This window comes from Mixophyes fleayi, chromosome 5 (genome assembly GCF_038048845.1).
Source record: "Mixophyes fleayi isolate aMixFle1 chromosome 5, aMixFle1.hap1, whole genome shotgun sequence".
NCBI lineage: Eukaryota > Metazoa > Chordata > Amphibia > Anura > Limnodynastidae > Mixophyes > Mixophyes fleayi.
The window spans coordinates 106841552-106858301 of NC_134406.1; the positions used below are offsets into that span (position 1 = coordinate 106841552).

The 16750-nt window shown below is 37.0% G+C and overlaps 1 protein-coding gene across 1 annotated transcript in view; it reads right to left on the bottom strand.

The window, feature by feature from the left end:
• The window catches only part of LOC142159467 (ATP-binding cassette sub-family A member 13-like), a 151573-nt gene that overhangs the window by 10307 nt on the left and 124516 nt on the right, over positions 1-16750 (bottom strand). The window contains exons 13-14 of the mRNA XM_075214367.1: positions 5308-5484; positions 2470-2782 (exon numbers count right to left, since the gene is read on the bottom strand). Of these exons, the coding sequence (XP_075070468.1) occupies positions 2470-2782; positions 5308-5484 (490 nt within the window). The remainder of the gene's footprint in view (positions 1-2469; positions 2783-5307; positions 5485-16750) is intronic.

Sequence of the window (16750 nt, forward strand, 5' to 3'; positions counted from 1 at the left end):
CAAACTAAAGATTATATGACTGTGACAGCCCACTGGGTTGGTGATTCGCGTTTAACAGCAGCAACAGCAGCAGCATGTACCCAAGTACGTCACATTTTTCAGAGTCAGGTTACTCTGTGTATCACCGGCTTCACTAAAGGGCACACAGTTGACAATTTGTTACAGAAACTAAGGGATGTCATTGCAACATGGCTCATTTCGCTTGGACTCTCCTCAGGATATGTCATTTCTGATAAAGCCACCAATATTGTGAGAGCATTACAGCTGGGTGAATTCCATCGCATTCCCTGTTTGGCTCACACAATAAACTTGGTGGTGCAGAGCTTTTTAAAAAATGACACAGACGTGCAGGAGATGCTGTCTGTGGCCGGTAAAATATCTGGACATTTTCGGCATTCAGCAACAGCATGTAGGAGATTGCAACAGCTACAAGTGCAATTTAATTTTCCCTGCCAACCAACTGAAGCAAGAAGTAGTGACAAGGTGGAATTCCACCCTGTATATGCTTCTGCTGATGGAAGAACAGCGAAAAGCCATCATCATCCGAGCTTACTCCACAAGCTATGACATTGGGAAAGGAAGGGGGATGTATTTTACTCAAGCACAGTGGAGAGTACTTTCCGTGTTGTGCAAGGTGCTGAAACCATTCGAAGTAGTCACCTGTGAAGTGAGTTCAGACACTGCTAACTTGAGTCAAGTGATTCCCTTAATTAGACTTTTGTAAAAGCAGCTTGAGAAACTGAAGGAGGAGATTAAACAAAGCAATTGCGCTAAGTATGTCGGACTTGTAGATCAAATATTTTTTTTCGCTTCACCAGCATCCAAGAGTTATCAAAATCTTGAAATCGGATCACTACATTTTGGCAACTGTGCTTGATTCTCAGTTTAAGAGCTATGTCTTCTGTTTGTTATCAACTGACCCAGATCAGGAGAGATGCAAGGACCTCCTGGTGAGCAAGATGACTGCTCAAGTGTTACTTGACAGGACGGCGTCTTGTTTGAAAGTGTATGAAAATAATATTGCGACATGTGAGATGGTCCAAATTGACTGCAAATTACTTGAAATTAGTGTTATTGAGGTTAATAATAATAATGAAGGGGGGAAAAAGCTAAATTATGTGATTTTAGCAAAAAAAAATGGGATTTTAGAAAAAATAGGGATTCAAAACCAAAACCAAAACACGCAAGGGCGGTGTTGCCAATACTAAAACCAAAACACAAAGTTAATCCAAATCCAAAACCAGAACGCGGGGGTGAGGAGAAGTGAGGTGAATTGCTTAAATTTTACTCTACTAACTGAAAATAAATTATGTAACAGACTGTGATTACAAATAAGTTTCCTGTTAAGGTGGAAATATAGCTGCAGCCTCTGAACATCTTTGAATGTTATTCATCTATTGCTGGTTTCTTATAAAGGTGCGGTAAATGTTTATATTTTATATAATTGCCTGTGCTCTGATTTTGAAGTCAGAATAATTTTCATAGATCAAATGATCCTTCGCCTTTTGCGTTTTCTTTGGCAATTATAGAAATGTTTGTTCCTTTTTCATGTTATATATTGTATCGTTCATTTCTTCAACTTATCCCCTGTATGTTCTATTTTTTTTATTCCTTTGAGCAAGAAACCTGTTTCTACTTTGCAATAAATCAGTTTAGTGTCAATTTCAGTGGTGCTTCTATGAAAAGATAATTTAAAAAAAGAAAATATGCAGCAGAGATAAGTGCCACAAAGTACAAATACAAGAGCAATAGATTATTGTATTATTATATATTTGGCTCTTACCAAGGTGTCAAACAACATAAAATGTGTAAAAAGTTATTTGTTTCCTTTTGTTGATAAATCATATATTCTAATGAAGTTTGAAATGATTTTTAATATTATGCTATTACACAGATAAAGTCAGAAATGATCATTTATAGTAGTGCAAAAATGCAGAGGCGCAATGCCTTTTTTGATGCGCAAATGTAAATTTTGTGTTCGCCTTGCAAGTAAATAGGCTCAAACCGATATTCCATGTTAGGCAGCTGCCACTGGAAAATGGTTATATATTTGCTTTTGCGGGTTTATGGGTGCACATAAGAATATGCATTGTAGAAGTGTAAAAATGTAACTTCTTTACCACATCAGAACTACTAATTCACTAATTCAGATTATTCAGGCTTTTGAGGATGAGATCTCATTTAAATATCTAGTCCTGCAAAATTAAATTTAATTTTCAATTTCGGGATACAAGGTGCATGACAGCGACCAGCCTATATGTAGCTAAGAATATCCATTTTTGCCCAGCAAAAGTTGCTAATTCTTGTACCACCATAAAGGCCGCTGTTTTGATGTGCAGATCCATATATTTCCAATAAAAACTGACACATTGCCACAAAACAAGCAAATGATGTAAAAAAAAATGGCATATTTGCTTCAAGGACATATTTTCTCACTTCCGTAAAGGATTTTGAGTATGTTTTACTTACTGGTCACGTGTGTGACATGGAAATGGCATTGCTTGCACCTGGACTTCCGGCTCAAATATTTCTGAACCTGTCTGTACAGAAATAATGGCTCTGTCAATCATATCTTGAATTGGAGCAAAGACATGACTATATGTGAAACCTTTTCCTGGAAGCCTTCGAGGATGAGATCTCCAAATTGGATTTTTAATTAAATCCGTTTTCATACTGTATAGAGCATTTGTTCGAATTGTATACTGTACATGCGGTGGAAGTTTATTCCTTGAATATTGTCTATATTTTTCTTTCCTTGAGGAAGAAATATTGAAAATAATACCTAAAAGAGAAAAACAAAACTTTACACATAAGATGCTACATGGTAACTAGTTTGCATTGAAAGTTGATGGAAACCCTGGTTGCATTGTAATTTTTGCCAAAACAGACAGGGATCTTGGCAGAAGCAGATCATACATCGCTGAAAAAGGTTAGGATGTGATTTGAACATGTGACAATACCTTCCCTGATATACCCTTTTTGTCCATCTATGCACAGCTGTTGCTGAGGTGCTTGGTACATATTAATAAATATTGCCATGTGACAGGACTTTTCAATCTCCTTTAGAAAAGGAGCCAATCACGTGACAGTTATCAAGATCACCCTCTTCAACCAGATATTCTCCGCTGGCCACATTACAGTTTATAGTAGTTTTAAGGAATAAGCCACTTAGACAAGCTTTGATAAAGGAAAAGATGAAAAGATGCCTATTATTTATAGAAATTAATAAGTCACAAAGCATGAAAGCAATAAAAAATCTCAATAACACATAATATATTCTTACATTTATTTATTGCTAGTCAAGTCTGCTATAACTTTAAATACACAAATAAATCAATACTTTTGCACTCATTTGTGGTGTACATAAATGTCACTGCTAATAACACAGATCATGCTCAATGCCCGCTGCCCAACTTATTTTTCTCTCCTGTTGCTCTGTCTCTGTTGTCCATCTGTGCCAGTTGCTACACTGTCTCCACGTGGCCTACAGAATTCAATTTAAACTCCTCACCCTCACCTACAAAGCCCTCAGCCAATCCTATTTAAATCTGTACAGTAATGGTACTATGAATCCATGTCTTCCAGTGAAATTTTGCTGCTTTGAAAGACAATATATTTTTTTACATATTTAATCTACATAAAGATTGAAAATAGTGGTGAACACTACTTCATTGTAATTAAATTGATGGAATGTACAGAAACTCCCATTAGCTATTGCAATTTATTATATTTCAATGAACCAAGGCAATAATCAGAGTATGTAGCTAGTAGTTTTATGTCTCAGCATGTCTCTTTGTAGTTACAGCACAAACTTCAATAAGAGATAGAGCATTACTTATCCTAAGGTATTGTAAAAAATATATTGTGCACATTTCTGGTGAAACACACGCAAACAACGTCTTGCTTTTTACTTTGTTTTAATATCAGGATGGTAAAGTATTTGACACCATAAAAATTCCACACAGATTCTTGTGAACCTAAACACTAAATAAACAGAGACCAGCTCTCTAGACCAACTTCTCTAGCATCAGTCACCCTGAATAGTGAAACAAACAGGTTTTTATAGGTGACACTCCTCCTACAGCCCTAGCTTGTTTGACAGGTGACACTCCCATCTTCCCTTTAAAAAGGAGCTCTCATCAGTTGCTCTGCTTGCGCTGACTTCAGGCATAGTCTGCCAAACTGCTGTGGGAAAAGACACTTCCAAACCCTGTAAGTGAAATCAGAGACTTTTTACAAATATTTTGTCACACATATGTCCTCCGCCTATTCACCTTTAACCTAGGTGTACCATTGCACAAATGTGTAACACTGTTTGTGTACTTTCTCTACAAGTTTACAGCTAAATACTTACCTTTGTTACACTAGACAAAATGGATTTCTCAGTTTCTCAGGCATTACCAGAAGCTTACCTATGCAATTAATGTCTAAATTGTATTTGTGAAGGTATCCCTACTGTACAATTTTGTCAGACAATTAAGCCATTTTCAACCAAAATTGGCACATATTGCAGCATGAATATATTGCTGATTCCAAAATAAACTTTTTAGATGTTAAACCAAGTTGGTCAATAACCATATCTGACAGTGAAAGTGGTCATATTCCAATTGTGTTAATGGTGCTCTGGGAACTTTTTCAGATTTGGCCACATGTATGGCTAAATGTGACAAAGGTATTGTCTCCAGGGGTTCAGGCAGAACAGGCAGATCAGGCTGTGTATGTCAACCTTAACTGTAGAGCAAAGTAAAATAGCTCAAGATAAGCAAAACAATTAGGGATATTTTGGCATAACTAGTGTTTTATATGTATATTAAGAGCTCAGGATTATGTCTACAATGAAGCAAAATAAAGCAAGTTTTGGAGGACAAAGAAATATGTGTTAATAGAATTTGACAAATGATTTAGTTAGTGTAAGGAATGAGAAAGGTGCAATTTCTGTTCCACTTTCACACCAAAGATTGTCTATGCACACTCATGTATATACTGGTATAATGGCACAGACATTGAGTAAAAGTATAGAATCGTTTTCTGCCTAAAATCCATTCAGATTGACTATTCATAATAAAGCCTGTCTGATAATCCAGAGATTTTTATTCGCAGACAGATTATATGTTATACACTGTAGCTCTCATTTTTACATCCAATTCCTGATATTCTCTATGTTACCTAATTATCTTGACTAATAAATTAGAATGCAACAGTTTCCCAGAAAAATCCACAGGAAAAAAAAGAGGAACAGGTTTTTATTGATAGATTTACATGTTATATTTCCCTTTACAATAATTAAATGATATATACATTGCTTACCAGCTAGGAAATTGTTCGTTTGGATCATTGACTTTGCCTTTTTTTCCAAAGCCTCGGATGTGTTAATGGGCAGAAAGCGATCAAATGAGAAACATGAAGATATATTTACCATAAATTGGGACACGTAGTTGATTTGTTTAACAAATGAGCTATTTAACATCTTTCCAATGGTGTATTCTGAAAGTTAAAGAGAAAAACATGTTTATATGTATTATGGGTTAAAGGAGAAATACATTTCAAAAATATAGAAAAATTAAATACTAGTATCTATAAATGCTTAGACTGTGATTCCTAGAAAAGACTGTACATCATGTTCTCAGAAGTGAGGCCTTTACTAGTACTGCATCTCAGTAATTTGGGTTTAAAGTTGCTTTTATTGTACTAACTTGAAACGGATTTGTGTTCATGTTGTCTATGATCCTAGAGACTTAGGTCCGTATTTATTAATGACAGCAATTTTAAACACAAACCTTTTCAATCCTTATTGCTAATATAAGGATTGAAAGATCGTGTGTATTTATTAAAAGTGTTCAAGAGATCCCTCTTCTATCTTTCCTATGGTCACTATCGCAAAGTGACCATCTTTGCAATAGTGACCGAAGGGGAGAGCAGTAAGATGCAATGCTCTCCCCATAGAGCAGACCTGAAAAATTACACATTTGGAAATGTGCACCAACATACATTACTGTATGTGTAAATGCCTTTTCATCACTTGTTAAATTGCAGAATAGAGCAGTCCCCATAGACAACTTTGGGGACTATGCGTTTAAAAAAAACAAACAAAACATAATAGAAAATAAAATCTATAGCCTGGTCTGGTGACAGCTAAAACAGTGGGACAATGAGCCTGAGGTTTCCCTGGTAAAAGGTAAACCAGGACAAGGCCAGAGATGCTGACTGTACATGCTGTAAACGTTGCAGGGAAACCTGCAATGTTTCACTGATTTATTGCATTTAAGACATAGCTGCCTGCTCTATCAGAATGTCCAGGAGACTCCTGAATTAGGGGGAGTCTTGGGGGTATATTTACTAAGCTGCGGGTTTGAAAAAGTGGAGATGTTGCCTATAGCAACTAATCAGATTCTAGTTAGCATTTATTTAGTACATTCTACAAAATGACAGATAGAATCTGATTGGTTGCTATAGGCAACATCTCCACTTCATCAAACCTGCAGTTTAGTAAATATACCCCTTGGACTCCATAGAGAACACTTGAGACAACTGACAATTCTCCAGAAGAGTTTAAACACACAAACTGAGATATCTAAACAGCATTGATTGACTTGCTCTTACAAAAGTTATTCTTTAATATAGGCTCATTGATTAACGTAATGCCATGATCAGAGGTAAGTAGTTTTCCTCTCCATCTAACACACTAAATGTAGAAAAACTCACCACACAGGGAGGAATTCATACACTCTTGGTACTGGTTTTCTTAAGAAACATCAATTTATTAAATTTAAAATCCGATAATCGGCTATTAAAATAATCATACATTCCCCTGGTATTTTCCCCTTAGTGGAGACTTCTCCAGTCAATCATAGTGAAAGTTAATATGTCTTACTGTTTTTTATATTTCTGAATATATATATAGTTGATACTGTGCGCCTGGTTTAACTGTGTGATTTTTCTTCCCCCTCCCCTTTTTTTTTGTTCTGTATCCCATATACTTTTGTAAAATCTCAATAAAAATATTGATGCAAAAAAAATAATAATCATACATTAAAAACATAATATATTAATTCCGTAGAAAAAACAGCAAAATCGGTATTCCGCTACCATTACATATAATAATAACAACAATATTTTTCAGTACTGTTAATCACAGTTTGCCACACTTCAAATTAGTAAAGAAAACATATAACTTTGCGTGGAGTTCTTCTGTGTAAAGAGAAACTCACATTATCATACAGCTATGAGCCTGCAGATATTTAGAAAGTCTCTAATATTCTGAGTAGTGTTGATTTTTGGATGTACTGAGCGGCACAGATGAATGCTAATTGCTTGTTGTTTTAGTAATCTATATGAAAGCATGCAAAGTCTCCTTTGAATCCGAGGTTTTAATACTTGTAATTGCCAGCTTATGTTTATTGGACATGCACCTTTCCAACATCTCCTGTATCAGTACTACAGTAGGCAATGCCTGTGGGACAAATGATCAGCTGATTTATCTTTGATCTGAACTTGCTGAAACTAGCACATTTTGTTCTTTAAACATGGACATTTTCAAAGATAATAAAATTTGGGTTAGACTTAAACACCCTTCCGCAAAACAACAGGTTCCTGCTAGAAATATACATAGTACCGACAATCAATTAATCTACAGTTGAATAGCTAGATAGAAAATCTGTATATATATATATATATATATAGCCATAATATGTGTGTCTATAAAAAGACATTAGAAATGGAATTACCTCAATCTTTTTTAGTTTTTTCTCACAAATGGATATATATTTATATATATACATATATATGGAATTCAGGTGAGGCAGCACTCAAGGATTTAAGACAAATTGTAGTTTGTATGAAAAGGGTGTATTTAATTCATTCCAACGTTTCAGTATAATACTTTCCTCAGGGACCTGGAATCTATTTATTGTACTATTCATACAACTGAGGAATCGAAGAAGGCAGCAGGGTAATGTACACATGTTATTTATGAGTGCCACACCCCTGGATACTGTATGTATATATGTATATATATATATTATATATATATACAAAATAATTCCAGAATTCATAATGTTCAATCAATATATAGCCTTTCTTGTTTGATGCTAATGACTCTATGGGCTAGATTTTCTAAGAATCGTGTTTGGTGGCGTTTTGAAACCACCACCCTCCATTATAAGGGTGGGTGGGAAGGTCCCAAGGACAATTTCATCTTGTACCACTTTTCCTTTCAGCTATCGTTGTGTGCCAATGTTATCTACATGTGCTATAAGTGCTGAAGTTTGTTTTCAATCATCCATTCTATTGCTTCTCTCTCATACATGTGACCACATACTTTGTTTTTCACTGTGTTCACCATCTCAAACCCGCTGGGGCACCCCGGATTGGTCTTGGTCTGATAAATGCACAAATCCTGGGGGGTCAGTGCTCATTACCATGTATAAGCTGCAGAATTACCACAGTTATCCAAATAACAGTTGGAGTGATCAAAGGAACCATAACTGAGTCATCCGCAGTTTTACTGTACTGACCGTGTGCTCTGGGTGACTGGCGATCTCCTCGTCTTTATATTCCAAATCTTCGTCTACAGGGGGCGGTGACACACCCATTTGTTTTCTCAGGTCTCTTAGCTGTTCTTTAAACTGGACATAATTATCGTCCTGCCTCAGGTCCTCCTCTGTATTATTCTGCTAAAGCGCAGTTTATCATTCGTGTACAAGCTCTCTTAAATCCGGGATCTCATCTGGTGGGTCATGTTTTAATTTAAGTACAGTCTCCTCAACTGCATCTATATATTGGTTTAAATCTCTGTTCAATACAGCGTATTCCAACATGACGGATTCAATGCTGCCCACATGTTCCGTGTCACATTCTGTCTGAAGCAGATGTAATGTTACTCCAGTTGTAATATCCATTTCTGTGTCTACATAAGTTGGCAGTACTTCAGGCGTGAGAGGGAGATTTCCAGAGCGGAGAAAGACATTAAAGATGCAGCACGAGCAGTCATGGTTTAATAATGTAAAGTTCATTGACAGCACTGTTGGACTTAAGGCAGCTCAGCTATAGGTAGCTTGTTTTGGTGGGGGCCCAAACAAAACAACCTCTTCAGCCACAAAAAGTGGCATTTTTCAATATCTTACAGAAGGGAGGGTGGGAGGGCCCAAAGACAATTCCATCTTGCAGCACTGTTCTTTTCTGCCACTGCTGTGTGGAAATGTTTCCTAGATGTGCTATGAACCACCGTGTATTTGTGTCGTTGCTCTGTCGCTTAGCATCCAGCCAGGTCGCTGCAGTCTTTATCCAAAAGTGTATGAAAATAATATTGTGACATGTGAAGTGGTCAAAATTGACTGGAAATGACTGGAAATTAGTGTTATTGAGGTTGACAATAACGTAGGAACAAAAAAAGAGCAAAATTATGTGATTTTAGCATATTTTAGCTATTTTTATTAAAAATATAGATCCAAAACCAAAAACACGCGAGGGCGGTTTTGCCAAAACCAAAACGCAAACATAATCTAGATCCAAAATGAAAACACGGAGGTCAGTAAACATCTCTACTTTGTACACACTTATACCACACCATGGAAACTAGTGAGTAAACTATGAACTGAGCAAATATCCATTCAGATTTTTGTCCAAATAATATATGAGATCATATTGTCTGGAGCTAACATGAATACATGAATTCTGTATTATGTAAACCACCAGTCAATCTAAAAAAATAATCGAAATCACAAGAGGGTAGTAAATTCCAGAGACTCATTGAGGCCCTCCGTATTGAACGATCTTCTTCATGTTCCATATCAATATAACTCGACATGTTATGAGTGTACATTTTTCTAATGATATTTCTATTATGGTTCATGAATCTTAATTTGAGAGGGCGGGTAATTCTGCCAATTTATTGTTTATTACACAGGCATCGGAATATTTAAACCACATAAAAGTTTCACAGTTTATGAAATTTAATATCTGAACATCTTATTTGTAACACTTGAAACAACTTCCATTTTTTTTATTTGTAAGAAAGTGACAACTTGTGCATCTCATTATTTGTAAAGCATCAAATGGGTCTGAAAGGACTCCATTGGGTATATTTACTAAACTGCGGGTTGGAAAAAGTGGAGATGTTGGCTATAGCAGCCAATCAGATTCTAGCTGTCATTTTGTAGAATGTACTAACTAAATGATAACTAGAATCTGATTTATTGCTATAGACAACATCTCCATTTTTTCAAACCCACAGTTTAGTAAATATACCCTCATGTATCCTTTACCAATATTTTTTCCTCTCTTGCTTTTAGTACACTAGACACGTCACAAATCAACTATAATAATAATAATTACCTCACCTACTTGTTGATGTGAATCATGTCACCAAACCCCGACCACTCTCTATTCTTTACCCTGCCTCAGGTGCCTTTAGACCAACACCCACAGCCCACAGATGTTGAGATGAGCCCTAGCACTGTGTAGGAGGGTAGGTGGGTGCTTCCTCAGCCATAGGGGCTCTATCCCCAAACTGACCAGATTGGTGCTGGTTAACATTATGACAGGGGAATTATGACAAGTATTTCTGTTATACTGTGAAAGTCCCTGTCTGTCTGGATTACACTTTAGCAGAGGGATTCCCTGCTTTAGTTGGAACCAGCGCAGGTTGTATAATGATGGTAACGGTTACAGGCTTGGGGAGAACCATATACATTTTTGTGTTAAAATTATACACAGATACACTGCATACAGCCTTATCAACATTAACAAACAAGAAGGATGATGATTGCTGCATCTTTGCTCTAAATTCAGCTATATGCCAGAAATGTTGATGATAATGACTGACATATCTATGTACTCAAAATATGTACAACTCAAGAATTATAGATATAAAAAATAAGGTCACATTTTTTTGTTCTCATCCAACTCTTAAACTGTAAGAAGAAATACAAATTTAAAATGTGAGATTTGTAAATGCATAAAATAGTGGTATTGGCTATTCATAGGTCTCCATGTGTTATATCAGTAGGCATTATAGGGCAAGGTAGAATGCACTGGGAGGTATAATGAAAATTGCAAGAGCAATTCTATGATTCATGGCTCTATAAACTTTGAATAAAAGTCAATTTTACTGACTGCTAAATGATCAAAGTTCTGTACATAAAAGGGTTGCTCAGGTACAACAATATCCACTGGCTTAGTTGATATTGTGCACTTGAACACTCGGTTGGCTGAATAAAATGCAAATAATTTTGAAGAATAACAAAATCCAATCATGTTTTGCATCGGCAGATGTTTTATGGCTCAACAGACATGTGCTTTTCACCAATATGCCTATGCATATGAATGAAGTCAATTCTAAAGTGTAAGGTTTTATAAAAGGTATTGAAGTCATATTTTATAAAAAAAAACAATTCTTAAAGTTCAGGGATATATAAGAGTTCATTTTAAATGTAATCTAAAAGCTACTTTCCTTTAAAATGGAATGTATACTGCCTGTAATAGCATTATACTATTACTGTATGCAACTAGACAAGTTTTATGATCTATTAAAGTCAGAAAACACAGCCTTTTTGATTTATTTATTAGACTAGTATATGTTGAAAATATGTTGGAAAGCAACAAGGTACAAGGGAAGGGCAAACATGTTGATATGAATAATGTGACTTTATAAAGATATAAATGTTTAAAAAAGTGAAAAGATAATATATTGTCAGTGCTCTGTAATCAGTGTTTCAAAAATGAAATATTGACATTTTTTATTTTTATTTGATTAAATTGGAATCAATGCAGGTAACCAAGCAGAGCAACTAGGTCTAATTTAGGGCTAAGTTTATTAAAGTTTCTTTTTAATTTGTGGTTCTGAAACAGCCACCCATTGATGGCCATGTTACCCTCCAAGCTACTGTTCGGGTCCCATGGGAGCAGTTCATTTCATCTCTGTGTTGTTTTTTTCTAACTTTAGATGAGTTTGGATCATGAAAACAGGATGATCGTAGGTAAGTATATATTATTCTCAGTGTATAGCATAAATAATAAAGGAACGCAATAATATATATTAAAAAACTGGCGAACAAATGAAATAAAACTAATTTCATAAAATGGTATGTAAAGTAATACAAAAGATTTATTTTATTTCCCTGATATCCACCAGCCAGGGGTACCAAGATACATCAATTTGGGCTAGGCATCTCTAGAGCTTTGTAAATGTTCTGCCTCCACCACCCCCAAAGGACTGGGTCCAAAGCTGAAAGGGAGAAACATGGCTTTTTTAACATATTATTTATTTATTTATTTATTTACTATTGAAAGACAAGATATCTCAAACTAAATATATGGTATGACCTATCTTGATTCTCACAACTCTCTCTTTTTCTCCATTGGGATTTTTGGCCTTTTGTGTGACAGAGATGAATGTAGCCCTTTGCAATTTTTTCATTAAAAAATCGAAACGGCAATTTTGAAAGTGGCGCTTTGTAAAACGACATTTTTCAAGAGATTCGGATGCAGTTTTGGCTTTAGTAAATATGGCAGATTGAAAACTGCTGAAAAAGCACCAGTTCATACACACCACACATTATATATAATGTTCTTTCTTCTGATTAACCTGCATTAGACTACCTAAGCTAGAGAAATCACTAAGATTTATATATAAAAAATACAAATACCTACCAAGAGGAAACACAGTGTAGACACCTGCAGCTTAATGTAGAGATATTTTTTTAGAACGTGGTTAAATGGGCCGGTTATACTAGCTTTGTGTGAAAAAAAAGTGCACATCATACGTGACACTGCGATTACATTTGCATTTGATATGTGGTCCACATGAAGTATACCTGTGGTTGTATTGTTTGAATGACTTTGCATAAATAAATCATTTAAGATCTGCCCAGTGAACTCCACAAGAAAAATAAATCCTAACCCAGTCCCAGACAGCCTGGATTGGTTTCCACTATTATACCATTATACCCATATACAAATATTGTATAGAAAAAGATAAATAAAACACTGACACACATATGTAAGAGAGGCCCAATAGCAGAATGCACTTAAACAAAATAGGCCTGAGTCATTAAGGAAAGTAAGACAAAAAAAGGAGTAAATGAAAGGGTTGCAAATGAAAGGGTTGCAGATTAGCTTATTTTGCACATAAGTTAATTACTGGCTGTTTTATCATCTAGCACCCAAATACTTGATAATTTTATTTTTACACTGAAATTTAAGGTTGATCTAGGACATGTCCTACCCCAACTATAAATCTGTCACCACATTTTAAATTTACATCCCCTCCAATACAACATGGTTTTGCCCAGGTACAAAGTTATTCCTATTATATGCTTTGTTCTCCTTAATGATTCAGGCCCAATCAGGGGTGTAGAAACCAGGAGGGCAGAGGGGGGCAGTTGCCTCCCCCCATGATTTCTGTTTGGTGGGCAAAGACTGTATTTTGCCCCCCCCCCATGAACTTCACAAAAACCTTCATGCTACTTTCATGGTATCTGTTCTAAACTTGTTAAACTTTTTTACATGATAGATTGCCTTAATATAACTACCAAATGTTCTTTAATATAGATTGCCTCAGTATAGATTTAATACATATTGATTGTTTATTTAAAAAGTGTTCCGTTCATAACCATTTAATAAATAACCTGTATTAATGATGAACAACTATTCACTTTACTGTTACCCTGAATTTCATGCAGTGAGTCCAGTAAAAAACATGAGATATAGCAATTATTATTTATAGCACATACCATAACCATTGAGGCAGTGACTATAGATTTAAAAATACTCCCAATCAAATGAGATTAGGCTGTTAATGACATTTGAATAAAAACTAGGTTAATGACTATGAAAAATTTAAATTTTTAAGATGAAGAATTTAATTTATCTATCTTTCCAATAGCTATTGGACTAATTGTTAATATTAATGAATTTATTTATTTAATGTATGAATACCACTGAAACACTGAAAAAAGTTAACATAGGATGGAAGTCTTTGCATATCTACAGTCACTGTAACAACTGTCGTAAAATGAGATACCAAACGCGAGAAAAAGGTGCTCAAATAACTATAGTAGTCCTTGGTCTTTCCCACCCCATGAAAATTTTCATTCTTATACCCCTATATGTTTGTGCGTGAAATGCACTTACCTATTAAGGTAAGTTTTGTTAAAATATCCATCATCAGCCAAGAGAATCTGTAGGGGAGGTACTTGAATTTTTCTATATAGGCCCCACACTTTATACATTCTGCCTATTTTGCTGCACAAATACCTTGGGCCTGTGGAGTGAAAGCTCAATATTACTAGAAATGTTCACTGACCCCCGTGTTTTGATTTTGGCCAAACCGCACTTGCGTGTTTTGGTTTTGGATCCCTATATTTTTTCTAAAAACCCTTTTTTTTTTGCTAAAATCACATAATTTGGCTCTTTTTTTTGTTCCTACATTATTATTAACTTCAATAACATTAATTTCCAGTCAATTTCAGTCAATTTTTGTCAAGTGACAAGAACATTGCTACTCCTCCTGTTTCTGAAAGAGCAATGGCACTGGAGAATGGACAGTGACAAGAACACTGCTACAACTGTTTCTGTGTGACCAACGGCACTGGATCTTCTGGGGAGTGACGTACTTAATGAATCCAAAACCAGCAAGATCCGTCAATGCACTGATAACGTTTTGCCTCGATTCAGATCTGAGGATGTGCGAATGTACCGAGCTGGGTGGGTTCGGTTTTCAGAAAACCGAGCCTGAGCATCTCTAAATATTACCAGTTTAATGTTATCTTATTGTCTATTCTTCTATCTCCTTTAATTTGTATTTACCTGTTTCTTTTCTCTTTTTCATTTTTTTTCCTTGATTCTTTCATTTCAGCTCCTTATTTTATTCTTTTTATTCTGTACTCCCCATTGCAACCTGAAACACCTGCCCCTCTCTTTCATTGCTGCCTCTCCCCCTTCTTTCCTCCTCATCTTTCTTTCCAATTTCCATTGTCTCGTTTCATGTGCTACACCACCCACCCAGCCTCATGGATGCCTCCCCCGACATTTCGGTCTTCCTTCCAGGCAGACTACTCAGCTCATGGGAAAGGGGCACAACTGTGTTTCTTCGGTAGTAAGTGGTGGAGGGGGATCCCCATCCCCTAGCACCATTCACCCTGCCTCCTCCCACTCTGGAGTGCCTTAGCTACTGCCACCCCCTAGCACCATTCACCCTGCCTCCTCCCACTCTGGAGTGCCTTAGCTACTGCCACCCCCACTGATGGTATCTCCCTGCTAGAGAGGAGGCTAGCAGCTCCCCCCTGTTGCTATTCATCAGTTCCCCAGTTTGAACCACCCCCTTGCCAGCACTGTCTATAAATTCAGGGGCTCAGCCCTTCAATGTGATCACATCCCCTGCTGCTCAACATAGACAGGGTTGGCCCTGCATACTATTTCCCAGCTATCCCTTTAAGTGTCCCCTATTTCAGCACCAAATGGGAGTGTTGACACCCCACACCCCAAATACCTTCTTCATCAGCCCAGCCCCACTCCTCCCCTCACCTACATAATGCCACTACACACCAGTTCCCACCCATCCCTGCCTCTCCCTCATCCAACAAGCCCCACTGCTTCCTAGCATACAGGCAGGTTATCTCACCCCCCTGCCTCCTACACCCAGCCATCCTTTTCAATATCTTCTATTGCTCAGCTCTACATGGGAGTGTTGTCCTCATCCACCTCCCCAGTCTCTTCTTATAATCACCCCCTCCTTAGCAACCCCAGCCCACCAGCCCTGCTACCCCTTGCACCCACATCATGCACCCCCCCTACCAGTTCCATCCTGTTCCCTCTCAACCAACATATGTGGAGGTAGCCACTATTCCAGGTACCCCCCTCCCTTTTTTTGCCATGATTCCAGGTGGTCCTTCGCCACCCATCTTTTAGTAGCCCTGCCTGCCCCCTTCTTGGGCACATACTCCCCTTTCCAGTACCTGCTGATCAGTCTACCCATACCCAAGCACCACAAGGGTATCCCCTTCTACCTACCCCACAACGCTCAACAATTGCCTATGGCACTGGAACACCTAGTTGGCGGCAATATGGCTAACCCTAAGTGCATCTCTCAGTATCTCCTTGGGAAACTACAGATATTAATGAGGGAGAGTTAGTATGCATCAGTTCGTCAAAATCTTTCGAGGAACACTTAGTGGCCACTCCAGCCTACCACTGGATTTGTAAGAATGCAGAAACCTGAGGAAGAGTATATAAATAAGCTAATATTTTACATTTAATTATATAATATATGAGCAGATTTAGCCATAATTGAGTTAGAAGGTGACTAGCCACAAAGCTCCCCTCCCCCAATGTAATTAGAAAAACAGGTTTTTGCTATAGAGGCAGGCTACATGCTGTGATTACTTCCTGTGGAAAGGTAAACTCCATCCAATTGTGAGTAAACTTTCTTACTAGCAGAAAGACACAAATTGTTGTTTGCTTCCCTGCTTTGACGCAAGTAGTAAATGCAGAGACGGCTGCCGTTTGCTGGAAACTAAGTTAATGATGACGTCACGCCCAACATTCAGTTAATGGAAAGGTGGTCTGTATATGGGGCCTGGACAGGGCCATCTTAACAACATTATGGGCCCCGGGCACAGCAGTGCACTGGGGCCCCTCCCAACACAACCACGCACAGGAATAAAAATGTAAATTATCGGTAAAATTAAGTTTATATTTATTGTTACCTGCTTAAAGAGTCAGTGTTTAAACATTAAAAAACATGCTGTACTAC